Raw genomic sequence first — 23028 nt, 5'->3', positions numbered from 1 at the left:
GATTTCAATTTCTATTTGTAAGTTGTATAATAAGGTTTGGTTGTATATATGTATTTTAATTTATATATTGAATAAAGCTATATATAAATTGAGTAAATACGATGAGCAAGGTTGGTGTTGCATGCATTCATGCATATGGTGCCTACAATAATGTTCGAAATTGGAATGACGATGACGGTATCCACATCCATGGCGTCATGACAAAACTCTTCGAGAAGCAGAGATTATTGTGAAAATTATCTCGAATAGAAATTTGACTATAGAGAATTTTTTACGTGAAAATGAGGATGAAGACGAAATTTTTTTGAGGCAGGTGCGGGACCTGAGCAGAGATTCCCGCCGCATCCTCGCTAATCTCCGAAATTTATAAATTTACTTAATTGTTCTTAATAATTTATTTCTCATATATATTTTTTAGTCATTTCACATGACATATATATATATATATATATATATATATATATATAGTGAGAGAGACACTTAAAATTCTTAATCCTCATTTGCATAACCCTTATTTAATTCATAAATTCCTAGCGTCATCCATACTCTATCTAACCTCTCTGCAGCCACTCCTTTGTCACTCTCCCGTCTCATCGTATTGTCACCCCTCACCGTTCTATCACCCTCACTGTGTCCTTATCTATATTTATGGTGTTCTTTCCACTCTCTTCTCTGTTGTCGCGTCTCTTACCTCGTCCACTGCTCTGTGTTCTGGCTCGTTATGACGTCTCCCATTGCGTCATTTTAAAAATCACCATCTTATCGTTTAAATTTTTTGTATAAAATTATGCTGTTTTTTGTATAAAATAGATACTTTTAGCTCTATTCCTATGAAAATTAATAATTAGTCAAAATTATCAAAAAAAAATATAAAATAGGGTTTCTACAAAAAATAAAACCCTATAAAAAATGAGAATAAAAAGTAATATTTTCCTACGACAAAAAATAAAAACGAGGATGAAAAACAAAATTTGGAACGGACAGAAAGACATCCCTTGCCCTCGTCCCATTGAGATCCTTACATGGTGACCAATTTTATGTTTTTCACAGCCAAGCATGTTCCTGTCGGAAACGTATGATAGTGAAATTATTCTAAATGAATATCAAAATCAAGTTATTGGAGTAGAATATATATATATATATATTGAAATATAAAATATATATTTTTAAAAAATAAATTATATATTTTATACATAAATAAATAATATTTGATTTAGTGTTAATTTTTTATATACATTTAGTATTTTTATAATAGTCATATTAGGATAAATTTTTCATATACTCTTAGACTAATGAAATATTTTTATAATAATTATATAATCAAATTTTTATGTTTATAAATTAATTTTTCATGTATATACGAAAAGAATTTGGGTAGTTTAATTAAATCTCAAACTCCTATTAACCATTAAATGAATAAATGATATTTTTTTATGTTTATTATTAAGATGCTAGTATTTATAATCGACGATGTATAAAAGTTAAAAATGATTAGCTAATTTTTTTATATTTCTGAAAAATTTGATAATTTTACTACGAAAAGAGAGTGATGCTCTAAATTAGCCTTTAATAATTTTTATATTGGATAAATTAATTCTTAAAAAGATGAAAAAAAAGCATTCATTCTTTAGAGAAATAAATAAATATACAAGGCTGGAAAAACAAATCAAACTAAGTTCAAATAGCATAGACTCTCCATACTCAATTAAGAGGTTGCGGGTTCAAGTTTCTTATAAAAAGTCACAAAAAAAAAAACTAAGTTATTTTTTTTATATAGTTTAATTTTGATACACGATTTTATACTATATCTAATTACATAATATCATATTAACAAAAATAATCACTTTTTACATTGACCGCATAAATAATCATAAAAAAAAAGATATAATTATATAAAATATTTTACATTATAAGTACATCAAAATTAAACTCTTCTTTATAAATCATAAGTGATTATATTTTTTCTGTAATAAATATTTGTTTTATCATATAAAATATATTTAGTACTGAAGTAAATGTAAAGTATATTAAGTGTTCCCCAAAAAATTCTCATCTAGAATGTCTCTGTGTCTTAATAAAATTTTAGAAACACATATAAACTTACTTATTAAAACTTTCTTTGAACTTTGAAGCCTTGAATCTAATTAAAAAGTACATTTTTTTTTTAATTTTTGGTAGTGCTTTATTTGTGAGAAAAACTAAATTGTATAAGGAGAAAACATATAAATTTCATTGGTGAAATTGCGTTGCAGAATCCCTTATCCACTCTGCAATAACCACAAAGTGTGTGATGAATGAATCGATGAACAGCAAAAGGGTGTGAGAAATTGAACATGAATCAAATGGCTTCTTTAACTTGTTCATCATCTTCATCCTTCTCAACAAAGCTTCCTCTTCATTCCTCAACACCTCTAACAAGAAGAAGAAGAAGAAGCACCCACGAGTTTCTAAGAATGGTGACTCGTTCCTGTCTCGATGACAGTTCCGCACTTCTCCGAGCAGCTCAATACACTGTATGCCTATGAAACTTGAATTCCCAGTTCTGCAGCTTTCAAAGTTTGCAACTTTGGAATTTACTCTGTGTGATCAATGTATGGTTTTTCATGCATGCCAATTCAGAATTCACTAGCTTTGTTATCATAATCCCTAGTTTCATGTTTTACTTAGCAATGTTTGTCAAAAATCCTTTCTCTTTTTGTTGGGTTGCTTTCTGTGAATTAGTTGATATAGTACTGCATTCTTTGTTGTTGATGCCTAGTGTTGTAATGTATGCAGCTTTTTGTTGTCCAGATTTTAGGGTTACTAGGCTTATGTTGGGATTAAAACTCCTTTTTTATGCATAATGATTTTCCATATTGTTGGGAGATGAATGATTTTGTAGATATGCTGTTTGATAGGTAGACACATATGTGAAAAGTGGAATGGTTGTAGGATTGGGGTCTGGTCATGCTTCTGGTATGGCAATTCAGCATTTGGGTCACCAGCTTCGTATCGGTAATTTGAAGGACATAGTAGGGATTCCCATGTGAGTTCTTCCTCTTTGGCACTTTACATTTCTTCTTCCCTTCCTTTTTTATATTATCAGTCATTACTATGCTGTTTCAATGATGTTAGTTATTTGAATTAGCCATATTTTGAATTTTGGTCACTTTCCGCCATGGAAATATCTTTATACAATGGGAATTTCGATCGAACCAATGAATCGTTGAACCTTAATGCATCGGTTGTTCCAGGTCTGTTGCAAGTGCAAGCGAGGCAGCAAAGTCTGGGATACCATTGGATACCTACCAAGACAGTACTCAAGTGTGCATAAAAATAATTATCTTCTACATTTTCCTTTAATGTTGAGTGTTTCTTGTTTTAGAGGATCTTGGTTGCCTGAAACTTGAATTTAAGTAAAAGGTGGAAATGTGTAAAGTAAAGTGGATTTTTTTTCTTCTTTTCATTCTATTCCTCTAATACTTGAAATCTTAGTTCATAATCATTAGCAATTGCTCCATTGTAGATTGATTTTGCCTTTGATGATGCTGATGCTATAGAAGAAGGGACACTTGTTGCTATCATTGGGCGCCGTAAACTGCAAAGTGAGGAATCCATAGTGCAGGAGAAGGTGAGACGCAATATATATATATATATATATGTATATGTATATCGCTTTGTTCTACATTTTATTTGTGAATGTCAATTTTCAATAATTGACTCCCCCATTTGTGCAGTCCATACTGTATGCCGCCAATAAACTTGTGTTCATTATTGAAGAAAACCAGTACAAAGGTGGACTGGAAGGTTCTATTCCAGTTTTAATTCATTCTGTAAGCAGCTATACAAATTATTTGCTTCGATATTTTTTTCCTGTATATATTTGCCTTTTCTATTCAAGTTTTTCCTTGTAGCCTACCTGGCTGGCAACCGCCGAAGAGATTGATGATATATTTCTGGGCGATGCCGAGGTTAGCAAACAATTCACTTTATATAAATTTATAAACTATGATTAATGATTTCAGGTGTGAATGGATGCTTTTACCTTAAAAAGTGATGTTGTCATGAAGAGCTCTTTGGAGCAGAATTCGTCTCCCTTTGTTTCTACTTTTTAGTTGATCAACACAGTTTTTTATGCTCCTCTTTTAATTTCTCATTATCTTAGCATCTTAGAAAGTTATCGTTCATAATGAAAACTGTATATTCTGATGTTCTATTTATTCTTTGTTTTTTGCAAATTGAAGGTTTGGAGAAGACCGGCGATAGGACAAGCAGGTCCATTAGGAGGTGACTTCCCCCTAGTCACCAAAGAAGGATGTAATGTTCTTGATCTTATATTTACTTCTCCAATTGCAAGCCTTGGTAAGTTTTACAGTTATCCTACCTCTTTCAAAATCTAGCCTTGTTATTCGTACGAGTCTATTCAGCTGACTTAGTGATCATACCTGCAGCTGAAGTAGCAAAACGCCTTGATACTGTGGATGGTGTTGTCGACCATGGGGTCGTATCTAAAATCCCGTTAGTTTTCTAATCTTAACTTTTATAATCTTTGAAGTTTTGGACAATTGGTTGACAGTGAAACTGATTGAACTAGATAAGATGACGAATATATTGGAAGAATCCGATAGAGCCAAGTGTCTGTTGAGCTCAAAATACTTAGTTGAATGATGTTTTGTTGTTTAACCTTATCTTGTTTCTAGATTCAGGCAATGTTTTTTCCCCACAATGTTGAATCCAAATACTCTATAGTCTATGTCACACTATGTTCATCAAAATTGGTTAAGAATGCAAGCATGTTCAACATCTTTGTTTGCATTACTGTATGATGTGATTGAGAATGTTATTACATTGATTTTATTAGTATTCTTCATAGAAGAAAAGTAATTAAAATAAGCAAGGAAATTGGCATGTTTGGAAACACAAATTGAGTTTCTTGTGTTCATTTTGTGATGCAGATGTACAGTGGTAATTGCTTCTCCAAATGGGATGAAAATTTTGGACAAATTGACCGCAGATATAGTGGGATAGGCTACACTTGTTATAGTTATTTAATACTTATATATACCTCTGCCTTGAGGTTTTGAATGTAAATGTGGTTATAGTTGTTCTTGAAGCCTCTTTTCTTCCCTTTATTTATTCATTTATTTCCGTCCTCCCTCCCAAATATTTGTTATATAAGAGGTATGTTTTTGTAAAGATTATGACATGATTGTGAACTGTAGGATACTAGCATTATTATTGTTTTCTGATACTATGTAGAACTATTGTATTAGAAGATGAATTTTACTTTCTTTGAATTGTTTTTTTTAAAAGAAAAATGTTTATAAAACTCAAATTTTATAACCAATTTATACTCGCTCAACTTTAGGCACAACTTAACTATTAAATCCGAATTCTCGTTAGCCACTTGATTTAGCTCGAGTTGGATCCACCAAAATTAACTAAGTACAGTTGAGATACTAATGGCTTGAATATCAAAAACAAAAAAAAAGAAAGATAAAATTTTTTTTATTGAATACGCCACATAGTAACCACAAGGAACCATCAAAATGTTAGAGGATTAGTAAAATTTATTGTTTTTTTGTAACAATTAGTCATTAATATTTAAAAGTATAGAATAAAAGTATATTGTTAGATTACTAAAATGAAAAAATTGGATTGATGATTAGAAGTGATGGTCAAAAACAATAAATTTTGCTGGCTTTTGAATATTTCTCACCATGAAATAGACAAATTTAGTTCTTTTTTTAATTTTTTTTGGCACAGTAAATGTTAGGCAGGTAATTCTAAACTCTTCTAAAGAATTTTTTTAAAATTTGAACTCCCATTTTGTTCAAAGATAATTGCGCTATACATGTAAAGAAAATAATAAAAAATCGTTAGATAATTTGATATAATTGACTAAATTATTTAACATAACTCATGTTTAAATATTTACTATTATCTTTACTCAAAAATATCTCCATATGAAAAATCACTTTGTTTTTTTTTTTTTTTTTGTCACGAAAAGAATCGGATTTTTTTAACCGTATCTCTTGATCTGACAAGTTAATAATTAATTCGTTGAAAATTAAAACTTTATTTAAAAATTTGTTGTTGGCCAATAAATTATTGTAGGTACAAGTTGAGATTTGAACTCTAAACAAATGAAAATAATGCAGCGGAGGCCTAAGACCAAATGGTAATGATATTGCCTTTTTTTTTTGTAATTGAAATAAACTAAACAAAGAAAAACAAAACAAATGATATGCTTAAATAGAGAGACAATCCTTTTTAAGACTACTCTTAAACTCCTCCCAAGGTGAAGGAAGCTCTACATGAGAAAGTTGTAACTTCATCGCCATCTTTGTCATAGTATCTGCCACCGTGTTTGCATCTCTCATAATCAAACGAAAGTCAACACGCCAATTCCAATGCATGATATCTCTTATTTTGAGCACCAATGGATCAATAAACCCAAAACCATATTGGTGATTAGTAACAAGATTAAATGCTTTCACACAATCCGTCTCACAAATAACATCTTGTTGACCCACATCTCAAACTAAGAGATATTCTCTCTAAATAGCAAACAATTCCCCTTGAAGAATATTGTTACTCTCAATTATTCCCAAACATCCCCTTTGCCAACTCCCATTACAATCTCTAATAACACAAGCAAAACCAACACTATCACTTGAACCAAGATAACTAGCATCACAATTAATCTTGAAAGTACCAATGGATGGAGGATTCCAAAAACTATTTAGAGTAGAGGGAAGGGACATACGTTGTAATTCAAAAATATTCCTAAGCTCCTTTTTTGAAGTTAATGCTAGACAAATCACTTTTTCCGGAAGCCAAGTTTCATGAGGATTAAAGATGTCATTATTTCTTATTTGCCATATCCACCAAAGTCCCGAAAAGGACTTGAACGGATGCTCTCTACTATGATACAAGAACCAGTTCTTCAAATCCAAAGGATGACAAGAAATATCCAATCTATGCCATACAAGCTGAGTTTCTGGGCAATCCCGAATACAATGTAAAACTGATTTCTTGTTAGAAAGACATCTTGGGCACCTATCCGATGATAACATCCCTTTTCTAAAGCGAAAACTTGTAGTAGGAAGAGCCTCCTTAAGACACAACCAAGCCAAAAACTTGTGATTTTTCAGAACAAGCTGACGCCATAGCCAAAGCCAATTCTCCCGCTCCTCCCAACCAAAAAGCTTCTTACACAACCACAAGTAACCATTGCGTGAGTCATACACATTGGTAGCAGACCCAAACCAATACCAACCCACTTCCAGACCTGCTTGCACATCTGGATTGTAAGAGAGAATATTACCTTTCAGAATTTGAGATAAAGGAGAATAAAAAGTATCCAAATGCCACCTACCAACCGACCAAATATCCTGTATCCGGAGATTCGAATCAGAAATGTGAACATAATCCATCTCGTTAGATAACCGTCCTTCTCTCTTCCAGCTAGAAAATAAAAAATTCTGGTTCAAATCCCTAATACACCAAACAAACACATCCTTCAACACTTTCAAAATTTTGCAAAAACTCCTCCAAATGGGAGAGCTCTTGTTATTAGGACAACTAAAACAGTTATATATAGAGATGATCGGTATTTGACATCCAACAATTGGACCCATAACTTGTTTGACTGTTGGAAAAAAAGTCCAAATTAGCTTCCCAAGAAGAGTAATATTCACACAACTTCATATTTTTTTGGGATAATGAGTACCTTCCAACTAACAAGATTCAATCCTCTTCTATCAACTTATCCTTTCCAAAAAAAATTCTTTATCATAGACTCCAATAATATTGCCTCTTAATCAAGCTGCCCCATTCTCAAATCTCAGCTGAGATTGAGATAAGATTTCTTTTTGGACACGGTGAGAGCTGGGCTCTCCCGGCCCACACCCAGGAAGGACTCGAAAACCAGACCCACCCAACCCGACATTTTCTAATTCAAATTACCTTTCCCTCTCACCATCGCTCATCTCTCTCACACTCTGACTACTGAACCTCGCCATAAACAACGCTGCTCACTCCCCTGGCCAGCGCTACGAACATGATTGGATGAGGTTTAAAAAACCTAGTGTGGGTGTGTGAGTTGTGTAATGACAAAAAAAAACACTTGAAAATAATCAGATTTTGTTCAGTGTGGGAAGAGTGAGCCCAAGCCGAAGCCCAACAATAAAACAAAAGCAGCCCAGAACGCATTAATACATGACCTGTTTCATTTCCGTTACTGTCAGTAAAAAAAAAAAAAAGTGTTTCATTTAATCATTTGTGTCTTTCACTCATCAAATAGCTCAGACACGAATCACTCCCTCTTCGGTTCTTTCTGATCTGAATCTTCTGTGCGCAAAGCTGCTGCTTCTTCTTCGTTCAGATCTGCGTCTGCACCAAACTCTGTAACAATGGCGGCACCGGACCACCTCTTCAACCTTCGTAATAACTTCTACCTTGGCGCATACCAAGCCGCCATCAACAGCAGCGACGTCTCAAACCTCTCACCGGACGACGTCGTCGAGAGGGACTCGCTGGTGCATCGCTGCTACATCGCACTCGGCCAGCTCCAGTTCGTCATCTCCGAGATCGACCAGAACGCCCCCACTCCTCTCCAAGCCGTCAAGCTCCTCGCCCTCTACTTCTCCGGCGCCTCACAAAAGGTTCATCCTCAATTTATCGCCGAAATCTCCGTAGATCTCGCCAGTTTATCGTGGTTTTGATTTGTTTGGTTGTTGGTGCAGGAATCTGCGATCTCGAGCCTCAAGGAGTGGCTGGCGGATCCAGCAATCGGGAACAACCCTACGCTGAGGTTGATCGCAGGGACGATTTTCTTGCACGAGCAGGACTTCAACGAGGCTCTTAAGTACACCAATGCCGGAGGAACAATGGAATTGTAATTCCTCTTTTTCGTGAATCTCTTATTTGTGAAATGTTTAGTTCCTGTTCAATTTTGTACGGAACAATTTAATCCAGAAACATGTTAAGTTTGTTGTTGTTGCCGTTTTTATTTTATTAAATTTGGGGGAATAGTGTTGATTTCGATAAGTGGACAAATTGAATTGGATATTAGTTGTGACTTGTGTATGATGTGGTTGTTTGTATCTTCATTTAAGAGGATCTGATTCATTCTATTAGTTTATGGATCGTGTGAGTTTGTTGTGTCAACTTTGGATCTTTGGTTTCAGGCATGCATTGAATGTGCAGATCTTTATTAAGATGCATAGGTCTGATTTTGCTGAGAGGCAGCTCAGGATGATGCAGCAGATTGATGAGGATCACACCCTCACACAGCTTGCCAATGCATGGCTAGATTTGGCTGTGGTAAGAAATCAAATTTGAAAAAATTAATTTGATGAATTTGGTAATCATTTTATGAATTTGGTGTGGTTGGTATTATATCAGGGCGGGTCAAAGATCCAGGAGGCACATCTCATCTTCCAGGATTTGTCTGAGAGGTATCAGTCCACCAGTTTGCTCTTGAATGGGAAGGCTGTTTGCTGCATGCACATGGGTAACTTTGACGAAGCTGAAACCCTTTTGGTTGAAGCACTGAACAAGGCAAGTTTTAGCTGGTTGATTTCATATATCTCCTTGAAGTTCTGCAATTGCTGTTAATTCATATTGCTTGTTTCTGTTAACTTTATTCACTTCAGAATGAATCTGAATAGTTTTTCTTGTATGATTTGCATAAATTGTTGAATGAATGAATGAATGTTGCCAGAAATTTCTCACTTCATCTCTAACTGAATATTCATATATTCTCTCTGGTGATTCTTGGCTTCTAGACTTTATAGGGCTTTAAGAAATGTTACAATAGCGATTGACAAGACTTTTTTTTTTCTTGGGGGAGAAAAAGACAAATTTTGTATGTAGTTAACAAAGTTTTTTGTGATCTTTACAGGATGCCAGGGATCCAGAAACTCTAGCTAATCTAGTTGTATGCTGTCTTCACCTTGGCAAGCCATCTTCTAAATCATTCAGGTAAACTGTCAGAACACCTTTATTCTCTGTTTCCTTCTCTGAATGAGTGGTTGCGTCTTTAGTGGAGCCCTTTTTTGGCTTTCCCCATCTGTAGTATATCTCCTTGTATTTCAATCGAAATCAAGCTAGAATTGATATAGAGGGATGAATCACTTGCACCTTAAGAAGTGTTATTCAATAATCAACCTAGCAGGTAATATTTGTAGTTTGAATATGTACACAATAGCTGGTGTCCTTAGTCACAGGCTCATAGCATTTTAGCGTAAAATGGTAGTACTTGGTGATGAATGTAAGGAAGTAGGAGTTCAAAAATCAATTGGATGAATTGCTTTATAAGATTCAATTCTTTACTCCATAAGTCGTTTAAAGTACCCGAATATGGTGCTAAGATTTATATAAATTCAGGTGATTGAAATCTTTTTAAGTTTATATTGGTGTGGTCTGGCTACATACCCTAGGGCATATCTGTGTGCTTGAAGTGGGAAATCTAATGTAGCGGTTATTCATGTTCCAGACTGGTTATATTTGAAGTTTACATTTAATTAAACAATAATTTTATGGTTGACATACTGATATTGTAGAAGCCAATCAGCACTGTGATTCTCTGTCTATCCTATTTTCATCCCATTGGTGTGTCAATGCTGAACTTGTTAGATTAAGATAAAGATTATTAACATATTATTCAATGATAGTATTAAATTAAAACAACAGCATTATACTAAGATACTGCATAGTTCACGGGACTGAAATAAATTCTAGCTCATATTATGAGAGGATATTCCACTAATGAGTGGTTGGTTTGTTTTGCAGTCAGCTGAAACTTTCACACCCGGACCATGTACTGGTTAAACGAGTAACAACAGCCGAAGAAAGCTTTGATAGAGCGCTGCAATCATTTTCTTGATGAGTTAATGATTGATTTCTTGAGATTCGAATGGTGTGCCGTCTTCCTATGCAATTGTTACACCTAATCATGGCTATTGTATTGGTTACAGAATTTTATTTTATCGTACAATGTGTTTCATATTATTAGAACGTAATTAGTTGGGAAATGTCATAGGATCCAAATTTGATGACAATGTTTTGTTTACTTGAGTCTTGATGTGTAAAAGCTACAGCTCATTAATTTTGAATCTACTTCATTTTCATCTTGTACATTTTACAGTAAAAGTAAGAAATATCATTGGGTAAAACGGAATTGCAGTGATCTAATTTGTGAACTGTGAGCATTTGGTTTTCCCCAGTTAACAAGGAAACAACTACTTGGTTTGAGTGGTTCAGCAACAAATGAACATGGAGCTCGAGGAATTTTGGGCATCATTGCTAGACAACAATATTTAATAGCAGTGAGTATATATAGTTGTATTTCGTATTATGTCTGATGCCTTGTTTTTCATGTTTACTAGTAGTCTTGGATTGAAATTATATTACTTCCTTTGATATGGTTGCAATTATTTATGCAAATAAAAGCTAGGTTTGCACAAATGGAATTTTGATAGCTGCATACATTCCAAATTCTAAAACCCTACATGCTCTCTCTCTCTCTCTCTCTCTCTCTCTCTCTCTCTCTCTCTCTCTCTCTCTCTCTCATATTTAACATGATGCCATACTTGATATGGAAAAATTATTAGCATCAGAATTTATCAATAACTAATTAATTATCTATTTTTGTAAATATTACTTTAAATATGTAAATAACTAATAATCTATGATGCACGGATACGGGACATGACACGACACGGGACACGTCGACACGCGAATTTTAAAATCTTACATGACACGGGGACACGTATATATATAAAATATAAAGTATTTTTTAGATAAATTGTAATGATATTTTGATATTTTATTGATATTAAAATATAAATTAAAATTTTTAATTATTTTTAATGTCTTATTTTAATTATATCAAGTATTTAAAATATTTTTGTTTTAATAAATAATAATATATATTATATATAAATTTATTTTAAGAATATATGTTAAGAATAAGACTGGACACGCGGACACGTGATGGTATTTAGATGTGTCCGGTGAAGAATTTTTTATTTTTTATTAAGACACGGTTGGACACAGCAGACACGCGTGTCAGACGAGTGTCGTGTCTGAAATGTGTCCGACATGTAGACACGATAACTCAGCGAAGTGTCTGTCCTTCATAGTTAATAATTAATCTTTGGTACATTAAGGGCACTTTTTAACGGCACTGCAATTAGAAAGTTTACATAGAAAATGCAAAACAAATGTAAATTTTTAAGTTTTTTTATGCATTAAAAATATCAGTTTTTTTTACTTTTATTCTCTTAAACCATGGTGGTCTTAGAGCATTTTTTAACTAAATCCTTAAAATGATTACAATTATTTACGAGCAAGGCATTAAAACTTTGAACATAATAAATATATAAGGGAAAAACACTTTCAAAGATTATAAGACCATCTCCAGTAGGGAACTCATCACAGTTCCTGTTTATGGTCCACTTGTCATAAAAAGTAACTCCACATCAGCTTTTGCGTCATAAACAATAAATAGGAACTCAAAGCATCTCTCTTCTCCATTAGGAGGAACTAACTTTAGTCCCTATTGTGGTCCCACTTAATTAATTAATTAAAATACTTAAAATTAATATAATTAATTTTTTCAATAATATTATTTAAATTTATAAATTTAAAAATAATTCATTATTAAAAGATATTAATATTAAATAAATTCATATATAATAATAATACACAATATATAATTCGAGATTATACTAATTTATAGTTTTGTGTTTACAACTGCTAATTTTAATAATATCATTAGCATTTTAAATTTTAAAAATAAAAATAACCAACTCAACTAAAAATTATTTTATAAGGTATAAAAATTAAATTTATTTTTTAATGTAAGTAAAATTAATTAATTATAATTTAATATAATAATATAAATAATATTCAATATTAATTATAATATAAATAATTAATATAAATTATTAATTAAATAAAAACTTAATTATTTAATCTAATTAATAATTTAATTAATTATTATTTAAATAATTAATATAAATTATTAATTAAATAAAAATATAATTATTTAATATAATTTTTATTATAATTATTATTAATTTAATTATTATTTAATTATTTAATTATTTCAGATTTTATATTATTATTTTTTTATAATAACTTGGCAAATGGCAAGTTATTATTGTTTAATTTGAGTCCCTGCTTAGAGGGACTCCCTTACCTTAATCCTTGTGCGGGAACTCACTCCTTCTCTCCTCCAATGGTTAGAGTTCCTGTATATCAGAAAAAAGTCAAAGAGGAACTCACCATTGGAGGTGCTCTAAATACGGAATAACAAAATCAATGATGCAAAAACTGTCGGCAAAATGAAAGATCAATTCGTGGGCTCGAGTTGCTCTATCCAGCGGAGACACATTGAGCCACAGATTTCTGTTTCAACCTTTCACGTGCAAACTGTCATACACTCTTAATACCAGACCAATTTGTTGACCCACAAAGAATATGAATAGACACGAAGAAGCTCTTTTATTTATTTCTTATGAAAATAGCTATTTTCTTGGCCAATAAAGAATAAGCTAAATTCTATTTTGTGTTTATTGTTTGGCTGCTTTTTCGGTGATCAGGACCTCTCAATGTCTACGTTAACACGAAAATCATAATCTCGTTTAATATTTTTAATTTTAATTATGGAAAGCTATAATGCAAGCATACTTTTCTTTTTGTGTTTCAACTTGAAATAAATCTACAAATTTAAGTAAATTCTGGTCAATGCTGCATTAGCCAGAGCATTCATTATATTATTGAATCATTGTGTGGTTGAATTACATGTAAGTATAATAATGAATGAAGCTACCAACCCTCTCTATATGAACAAAAAATCAGCCTAACATACATGTATGAGAGCAATCAAAGGGGCAGCTGATATGGTTTGCTATGCTAAAAAGCTTTCTAGAATGCTTCAGATTGCAGAGGCGATCCCGTAACCGTCACGGTGGTATTTCTGCCACTTCCATGCAACCTGCAAACTCTTCTCGAGGTCAGTGTGTTGTGCAGTCCAATTCAGTTCGACTCTGATCTTTGTTGGATCGCTATACACCTCGGCATAGTCACCCGGCCGGCGTGGAAGATAGTCTACCTTAATGTCCACCCCGGTAGCCTTCTTGCAAGCATCCACAAACTCCTTGACTGATCTACCTGAAAAAGAAAAAAAAAACCGCCCAGCATGAGAATCTTGAGATAACCAAGAAAACCGAGTTTGATTTCTCAAGAAAATTTATGCAGAGTGGTTCATATCCAAAGTGCTAACTAAAACCTACCCTTTCCGGTGCCAACATTGTAGATCCCAACTTTACCAGGTTCTGCCTTTTGAAGAGCTTTTACATGAGCATCAACCAAGTCAGTTACGTCAATATAATCCCGAATGCATGTTCCATCTGGTGTTTTATAATCTGTTCCTTTAACCTGCAAAGTCACAGCAAACAAAATGAACAAAGGAAAGATGAAAGCGACAATTATTTGGAAACGGAGACAGTAAAGATGAAAAATTTGACAAGCACAACTACTCTGGTACTGCAGGAATCTTATGTTCATCAAATAAATAGTAAACTCATCATGAGTTAGATTACTTTGGAAAGCATCACTGGCTATGCATCGAATGTTAAGTATGAATTATCGATTCTCCGAACTATGCATCAAAGGTTTAGTTCCATGATCAATCCCCTAACACGGACGGATTTTATATTTTTCTGACTTAAGTAAATAATTTACAATTCCGTTTCAGACGATTAAATAGTGACAATGGCCGGCGGCATACCTTTAAGCCAGATGTAATACTACGAGCTGCATCAAAGCAGGCACCTGAAATACGACCATGCTCACGTAGTTCAGGTCTTGGAGCCTCACCTAATCTGCCCTCGGGATCAGATCCAATCACATTGAAGTATCTAGATGGCAAAAGAAAGTTATCAACGATAAACATCTAAGCAAAACCTAAATTATTAAATTTCTACCTAATATGCATGACATTTGAACCATGCACACCTTGCATGGTTTCAGCAAAAACAAGATATACTAAGAATCATTGATAATGATGGGAAAACAGGAATGTAATATAAAAGACAAACCTCAAAATCATTACTGCCATCTTCGAATTTTTGGAAAAATCAATGATAATATCTTCTGCCATCTTCTTGGCTTTTCCATATGGATTAATCGGATGCTGAAATTGGAAAATACCCATATCTATCAAAGACATTACAAGAAGCCAAAGAAAAAAAGCGAAGATTTGTCGACCAAAGTCCTTAAATCAGACCACATTTAGATTCCAACCTGTTCTGTTTCTTCTGTAATGGGCATCTTTTCGGGTTCCCCATATGTGGCGCATGTGCTAGAATATATCAATGTCTTCACACCATACTTGGCCATATTCTCCACTACCAACAAAGTATTTGATGTAATATTATGATAATACCTGACACAAAAGTAAGTTCATTAAATAAACAAAAGTATAACAGAAAAAAATGAATTTTACATCAAAGCATCTCATCTACATCTCATAAAAATAACTTATTAGTAGTGATTCACATCCCTAAAGAAAAGCTTCAAGTACTTACTTAAGAGGATCCATTGTGCTTTCTCCGACATACGCGACAGCAGCAAAGTGCATGACAGCATCGAATTTATTCTCCGAGAATATTTTATCAACCTGATTCCTAGTTAAGTATACAATCTTTTTGGCATTCTCTAACATGTACTTCAATCAGAATTAAAAGCAACACCAAAAGAAACCTTGTAACAAGGAAAGATAGTAAGGATACAGATTTTGGATCTCCCAAGTCAGCATATATAAATTGAAGCCTTCCAGGTTCCGAAAATAAGTTTTGAAGAACCCTCACAGCACCCAAATTTCCACGTGAAAGGTTATCCTGCAATGATGAACATTCATTATGTCCAATGCACAAACAATAGTGAGCGGGTTGACCTTATCCGATAAGATTTGAATATTTTGAAGACACATACCACTATGGTGACACGGTAATTGTCTTTCAGGAGTCGCAGAGCGGCATGTGAACCGATATAGCCGGCACCCCCTGTCACCAAAACGTGAATGACCCCTGGTTCACGGATGGAAAACTGGAGAAAAAGGAAAAGGAGAAGAACAAATAAGATGACGGAATAACTTAGATTTAGATAGAAATATAACACGAAACTAAAACCAAAAAGAACAATCAATAACAAAAAACAAAAAAGGGACAAAAGAAAACTGGAAAGAACTTTGTCTATCTTCTACAAATTTCTTCTTAAGGATGACCCTCTATTATTCATTCCTCTGGTTTCTTTTAAAATTTATCCATCCGAATCAACAATGCTGGAAGTTAGAAGAACAATATATTCACTTTAAGGTATTTTTTTCATTAGCAAAAGTCGACTGCCAAATAAGCATTTATGCAGCTATGACATTGAATTCCAATAAAACTTCATCAACATAAACCGTAAATGTCACATTATAGGGTTACCGGACTAGGTGAATTCAACGATGGAGATCTCTTGATCATGATAATGCATAATGTTGTTAATGCTGCAGCAAGCAAAATTTTTCCAAAATAATTGCCCTTCCTTTTTGGATCCGCATAGTCCATGCCTAAAAGAAAAACAAACACAAGTAAGAATATATATAAACTTCAATTATAAGTAAAAAGAAATTATTTAGTAAACAACCAAGCAACATGAAATAAACTACAGAAATTTCGCAATTGACAACTTATGCATTGTCAATTACAAACATGATGGTATAAACATGCATCCCACCTACCCTATACCTAGAAAAGGATCTTTTCAATTCTTAAACTTAAAATTGATGACGCTCTAAGTATCCAAGCTTCATTCAATATAAATATAGAGATGGCATGCCCTAATCTGTGCTCTAATTGGGCAGACATAATCATACCTCCCAACGACATAGCTCGGGTTGCCCTTGGCTGACTTCGGGACCTACCAATATTTAGCATTTGCAAAATCAATAAGGTTTTCCTCCCCAATATCAGTGATCACATCAAGCTCCACTCCCCTGGAAAAACAGACAGTATAAGTTTTATGATTATTATTATTTTCAAAAACAAATACAAAACCAAGAACACAGTTCAAAATATGATATCAAAATGTTCAGACACTAAAGACCATATACAACTTTTGCAAACAAAAGAAACCCCCCACCAATAAATATGTGAAAACACAAAGCTGATGCTGATGGAAGACAAAGTAGCTAGAAATGTAAGATCCATAGAACCCCAGAAGAAGAAAATCTTAAAGCAAACTAATGAAAGCTGAAAATCCCCCTCTTCATATTTCACAACAACATTGCAAAAGGCATGCACAAAATCATCCACCACCACAAAAAAAGAGACGAGACAATTTCCAAGGTTTGAAAAAACAAAGCATCAAAAGTGTATCCAGAACTACCTACAGGAAAACAGTTTCAAAAATTTCAAAAGAGGAACAAACTGTTTCAACAAGCCAAATCAAAGCAATTCCCAAGATCCAACAAATGAAAGGGGAACCAAAATTGAAAGTGCTTATCACTTCAACAAAATTTCAGTAGTAATCATTAATCAACAATTCAAGTTCAGCAACCCCTTCACCACCATCCCCCCAAAATAAAAAGAGATGTTCTGTAACCATCAGAAACCTAGAAAAAATTTGAAGATCAAGCGCCAACCAGCAACAGTATACACACAACCATTTCGGGAAGGAAAGAAATAAGTGAGGGGCTTCTAGTTCAGTACCCAACAAACAGAGGTAGATAAAAAAGAACACTTTTCACAACAATTGTTGTTGGAAGGAGAATTTTATTAAGAAAAAGGATAAATTTAAAGTAACCCTCTATAGAGTTGCCCAGAAGAGCAGAAGATCTTGCAGAGTGAAAAAGAATGAAACTTTAACGGTTTTGTGCACCCATTCAGAGTAAGGGAATAGAAAGTACCAAATTTTGGGCAGACCCAGAAGAAAAAAAAAAAATAGAGAATGTGAAGGTAGAAGCAGGGAAGGTGTAGCCGGTGCTGGAGAGAGAGAGAGAGAGAGAGAGAGAAGAAGAAAAGAAGAAGAGAGGGTCTCCTAAATAGGTGTCTGCGTCCATGTTGTCAAAGAGTTACAGGCGAAGACAGAGTCCACAATCCACACTCCACACCCAACACCATCGTATTCCATTTTTCCATACACTTCTATTTTTCTTCAAAATAAAATAAAAAAAATAATACTCTCAACTCTAAAATCTAAATCAATCTCTATCAAATTTTTTTAGTTGGACATTTTATTTTTTGACAAATTTTTTAAAACTTATCCCCGTATCAGATTATTCATCTATATCGAGGAACAGATATAAAACCTTTAAAATTTATTAAAATTATCATTTTTTTAACTAAATAATAATAAAAATTAATTTATTTAATTTTGTACTAAATTTTGATGTAAAAATTAATGTCTAATAAATATAAGATTAAAAATTGATTGGATGATTAAAATTTTTTGAGAATTAAATTGTACAACTAAAAGTTTTTTTAAGATTGATTTGAGATATTATTAAAAAATATTGTTTTTAAAAGGATTAACTTTTTTAGAGGATTACGTTATTTTTTGTATGAATACTGTTATTATATCTTTTTGCCATACAAGTTATACAAGTCACTTATATATTACGCGTATGAAATTACGTTGTTCTTCTTTGTATTTCGCGTTCCTCCTCCTCCTCTTTCTTCTTCTTCTTTTTTTTTTTTTGTATTTTTCCTCTTTTTTTTTCTCATGTTTCATCTTCATCGTCTTTTTTTTATTACTGTTATTATTGCTGCATTTTTTCATCCTCCTCTTTCTATTGATTTTGTAACATTATGTATTTTTTTTTTCTTTATTTAATTTTTTTCTCCTAAAAAGAATTATGAGAATATGAAATAAGAAGAAAAAGAAGCAGCAGAAGATAAGGAGGAGAAAGAAGAAGAGTTTTGAATTATGATACATGCACCAAAAATTTTTAAACAATACACTCGAATATCTTCGAGTTACACCCAAATTTGTTGCAAATATAGAAAAGTGTTTCCTCTAATGCTGTATTTTTTCTTCTTTTTTTTCTTATTTCTTTCTTTCTTTTAGTTGAATGAATGTAAGTTTATCCTCTTCAAAGTAATTTTGCAGCATTATGTGTTTTTTCTTCTTCTTTGTTTGATTTTTTTTGTTTTTATTCTTGTTAAAAGAGTAAAACAAGAAGAAACTTGAGAAGGTAAAATAAAAAGAAAAAGATGAATAAGAAAAAAAGAAGAAGATGATGATAATGATAAAAAAAGAAGAAGAAGCAGCAGAAGATAAGGATGAGGAGAGGAAGAGTTTTGAATTATGCAGAACTTATCAGCACACATACACCAAAAATTCTTAAATAATACACTCGAATATCTTCGAGTTAGCAAATACAAAAAAATGTTTCTTCTAATACTGCATTTTTCTTTTTCTTCTTCTTCTTTTCCTTATTTCCTTCTTTCTTTTAGTTGAATGAATGTAAATTCATCATCTTCAAAGTAATTTTGCAGCATTATGTGTTTCTTCTCCTTCTTTATTTGATTTTTTTTTGTTTTTATTCTTGTTAAAAGAATAAAACAAGAAGAAACTTGGGAAGGTAAAATAAAAAGAAAAAAAGAAAAAAAGAAGAAGAAGATGGTGATGATGATAAAAAAAAAGGAAGAAGACACAGCAGAAGATGAGGAGGAGGAAGAGGAAGAATTTTGAATTATGCAAAACTTATCAGCACACATACACCAAAAATTCTTAAACAATACACTCGAATATCTTCGAGTTACATCCAAATATCTTCATGTTATACCCAAATTTGCTGTAAATACAGAAAAATGTTTCTTCTAATGCTGCATTTTTTTCTTCTTCTTTTTTTTTCTTATTTCTTTCTTTCTTTTAGTTAAATGAATGTAAGTTCATCCTCTTCCAAGTAATTTTGCAACATTATGTGTTTCTTCTTCTTCTTTATTTGATTTTTTTATTTTTATTCTTGTTAAAAGAGTAAAACAAAAAGAAACTTGAGAAAATAAAACAAAAAAAAGATGAATAAGTAAAAAAAAGAAGATGATGATGAAAAAGAAGAAGAAGAAGCAGCAGAAGATGAGAACGAGGGAGAATAAGAGTTTTGAATTATGCAGAACTTATAAGTATATATACACCGAAAATTCTTAAACAATACACTCAAATATCTTCGTATTACACCCAAATATCTTCGTGTTACACTCAAATTTGCTGCAAATAAAGAAAAATATTTTTTTAATGCAGAACTTTTACGTTACATTCAATTTAAACCATCAACGATGAAACATTATTTACCTACAGAATCATAAACTACTAACGAAAAAATTAATTATAATCGAACCACACCTCAACCACTTGATTGAATTCAAAACAATAATCAATTTCGTTCTGGTTCAATTGATAATCTGAACTTAAATTATTCATTATCTTTAACGAGATAACTAATGATGGAGGAGAAGGAGGAAATAAAAGAAAGAAGGAAAAGAAATTCCGATAAAAAAAAAGGAGGAAGATCAAGGAGGAGGAGGTGGTATTGATAACGACGATAACGAAAGATAAATTAACAAAGAAGAAGAACGTGCAGTAACGACACGAAAAAGAACATGCGCGCGTTAATATAAATGACATGTATAGACTTGTATAAAAAAATGACTTGTATGTAGAGAATAATTATTTTTTTTTATTTTGGACTTGGATTAATTTATTTTTAATACAGTGACTAAAAATTAGCTTGTAACACAAATAATCATCAAGTTAGTTGTATCTTTTTTTATAATATTAGCTAAATTAATTTTTAATGAAAAATAAATTGGTCTCTTGTGTACTAAAATTTAGAATTACTTTTTCAACTAAACTATTATTGTTTTAGAGATTAATTTGTTCAATAAAAATTTATTAAGGACGTATAGGATCAAGATTAACTATGTTTGGATTGATTTTAAAGTAAATTAAGTTATGTTCGGTAATATGTTCTAAAATTGATTTTTACAACCGATAATCAGTAATTGGGTAAGAAAATTGAACATTTTTATTGTGATGTAATTAATTTTAACTCCTTAATAATCAACTGAAAAACCAAATATACATGGTAATCCACCTAATTATGTTTGGTCAAAGGAATTAATTTTGGTTGCATTCCACTAATTAAGTTTCCAAACAGGAACCAAGAGAGTGTAACCGTTAATCATTCAATAAAATAATTCCTTAATGGATCATGGTTGATGGCCTGTTTGGATAGGTTCATAAGTGACTTTTTTTTAATTTTTAATTTATGAAAAAATGTAGAGGGTTCGAATCCCGTCTTGTGCATGCAGCAACTCATTGGCTAGCGGCAGACCTTTAAATGGAGCTCAGATCCGCGACGGATTAGTCCTTGATCTGTCGGGTTGGGAGATACCGTGAGAAACCAAAAAAATGTCTGGTATAATTTTTAAAACAAAATTGTAATTTTTTAAAAAGCTATTTTGGTGCTTAAGGAGAAGTTAAAAAAAATAACTTTTTTTCATAATAAAATTTTTTTTATCATTTTTTTCTTAAAATAAGTACTTTTAGAATTAAAAAATCAAACACAAAAATAATTTATTTATAAGCTATTTTTAATATAAACATTTATTATTTAAACTATTTCTTTAAAAATAACTTAATTAAGTTGTTTATCCAAACTGAACCTTAGTAAAACTTTCAGCACCAATTACTTCGTATTGTTGTGCACGCTAAGATTTTCTAAGACATGAAATTAGTAAAATTGAAAGAGATATATTACATCATTTTTTTTTGTGATGAGAAATAAAGAAACAAAGAGCTAAGTTAAATCACATTTCAATAGGTGGTCAGGTGTAATCAAGTTTCTCGAGGTTAAAGCTAAGTTTCCTTATCACAGCTATTTTCAGTCTCAGATTTAGCCCTAGTGTTTACAATTTTGTTAGCATCAGGGTGAATAAGAAAAAAATTAAGAGAATCTGTTGCAATTTAGCCCTAATAGAAGAAAGGCTTGTAAACATTTCGTTGTGCTGCTGAAAATATTAGATGAATATATGGCTCTAGATTTATTAAAATTAACTTTCATTTCTAAGGCATTATAAAAATTATTCGAGGTCTATACAGGCACGGATTTAAGGGGCTAAGTAGTGGTCTTCGCTTCCCTAATAAATTTTAATCTCATATATTATTATAATAGATTAATAGTCAAATTCGTGTTTGAAAGATCGCTAATTTTTTAAATTAATTTTCAAATAATTTTTTTAGTTATAATAAATTTTTAAATTTAAAATTTTAAAAAATTTAAAAGATTTAAATTTTAAAATAATTATTATATTATTTAGTGAAATTTAAAATATTAAATTTGTAAATATATAATCAACAATAATTTGATAAACTCATTTAAATAAAAAATTTTACTATAAAAAACTTGCAATTTAAAAATGTAAAACTTTAAAATACAAATGACAAAATAATTTGATAATAATTCAACTATTTTTATTATTTTATTAAATAAAAAAGAAAAAATCTCAAAACTTGCAATTTAAAAATGTAAAACTTTAAAATACAAATGAAAAAATAACTCATCCAAATATTTATAATAATGTAAACTCATTATTCCAGAAACCGTCATATCGGATAATGGGACACAATTCACCGACAAGAAGTTCAATGAATTCTTCTCAGGACTAGGAATCAAGCAAAGGTTCTCCTCAGTCGAGCACCTCCAAAGCAACGACCAAGTAGAAGCAGCCAACAAAGTCATCTTGAAAGGGCTAAAGAAACAACTTGAAGGGAAGAAGGGCTCATGGGCAGACGAGTTAGCCTCAGTCTTATGGTCTTACAGAACTTCCCCCCAATCATCCACCGGCAAAATCCCCTTCTGACTCACAGACGGGGTCGACGCAGTCATCCCAGTCGAAATAGGGGAGCCGAGTCCAAGATTACTTCTCGGAGGAGGAAGCGAGGCAGCCGAGAAAGACCTAGTTGACGAAACAAGACAGATGG

The 23028-nt window shown here is 32.1% G+C and overlaps 3 protein-coding genes across 8 annotated transcripts; 2 read left to right on the top strand and 1 right to left on the bottom strand.

Moving 5' to 3' along the window:
* The first annotated feature begins 2002 nt into the window (after positions 1–2002).
* On the top strand, positions 2003–5276 carry LOC112741539 (probable ribose-5-phosphate isomerase 4, chloroplastic). Of its 4 annotated transcripts, none has more exons than XM_025790561.2 (9): positions 2003–2513; positions 2898–3025; positions 3234–3303; positions 3506–3610; positions 3717–3812; positions 3894–3950; positions 4224–4341; positions 4431–4497; positions 4935–5276. In XM_025790561.2, the coding sequence occupies exons 1-9, from the start codon at positions 2334–2336 to the stop codon at positions 5005–5007; spliced, it is 894 nt and encodes a 297-aa protein (XP_025646346.1). In that variant the 5' UTR covers positions 2003–2333; the 3' UTR covers positions 5008–5276. The 4 variants fall into 4 exon arrangements, with proteins under 4 accessions (XP_025646346.1, XP_025646349.1, XP_025646347.1 ...); XM_025790564.3 differs by having other exon boundaries at positions 2122–2513; positions 2932–3025; XM_025790562.3 differs by having other exon boundaries at positions 2129–2591.
* A 2450-nt stretch (positions 5277–7726) lies between these two features.
* Positions 7727–11124, top strand: LOC112741538 (coatomer subunit epsilon-1). The gene is made up of 6 exons (XM_025790560.2): positions 7727–8648; positions 8730–8881; positions 9174–9309; positions 9391–9546; positions 9890–9969; positions 10780–11124. Exons 1-6 carry the CDS (start codon positions 8397–8399, stop codon positions 10871–10873), a joined length of 870 nt encoding a protein of 289 aa, XP_025646345.1. The 5' UTR covers positions 7727–8396; the 3' UTR covers positions 10874–11124.
* A 2597-nt stretch (positions 11125–13721) lies between these two features.
* LOC112741537 (UDP-arabinose 4-epimerase 1) lies at positions 13722–18256 on the bottom strand. 3 transcript variants are annotated; one of them, XM_025790557.3, is made up of 11 exons: positions 17951–18256; positions 16919–17038; positions 16488–16612; positions 15991–16104; positions 15789–15896; positions 15585–15676; positions 15301–15442; positions 15096–15190; positions 14786–14915; positions 14289–14433; positions 13722–14166 (listed from the first exon to the last, which is right to left on the bottom strand). In XM_025790557.3, the coding sequence occupies exons 2-11, from the start codon at positions 16977–16979 to the stop codon at positions 13931–13933; spliced, it is 1248 nt and encodes a 415-aa protein (XP_025646342.1). In that variant the 5' UTR covers positions 16980–17038; positions 17951–18256; the 3' UTR covers positions 13722–13930. The 3 variants fall into 3 exon arrangements, with proteins under 3 accessions (XP_025646342.1, XP_072069868.1, XP_025646343.1); XM_072213767.1 differs by having other exon boundaries at positions 17657–18182; XM_025790558.3 differs by having other exon boundaries at positions 17754–18182.
* Between the last annotated feature and the right edge of the window lie 4772 nt (positions 18257–23028).

The sequence above is a fragment of the Arachis hypogaea genome, chromosome 14, assembly GCF_003086295.3.
Source record: "Arachis hypogaea cultivar Tifrunner chromosome 14, arahy.Tifrunner.gnm2.J5K5, whole genome shotgun sequence".
NCBI classification, from domain to species: Eukaryota; Viridiplantae; Streptophyta; class Magnoliopsida; order Fabales; family Fabaceae; genus Arachis; species Arachis hypogaea.
This window is presented reverse-complemented; position numbering and strand designations above follow the sequence as displayed.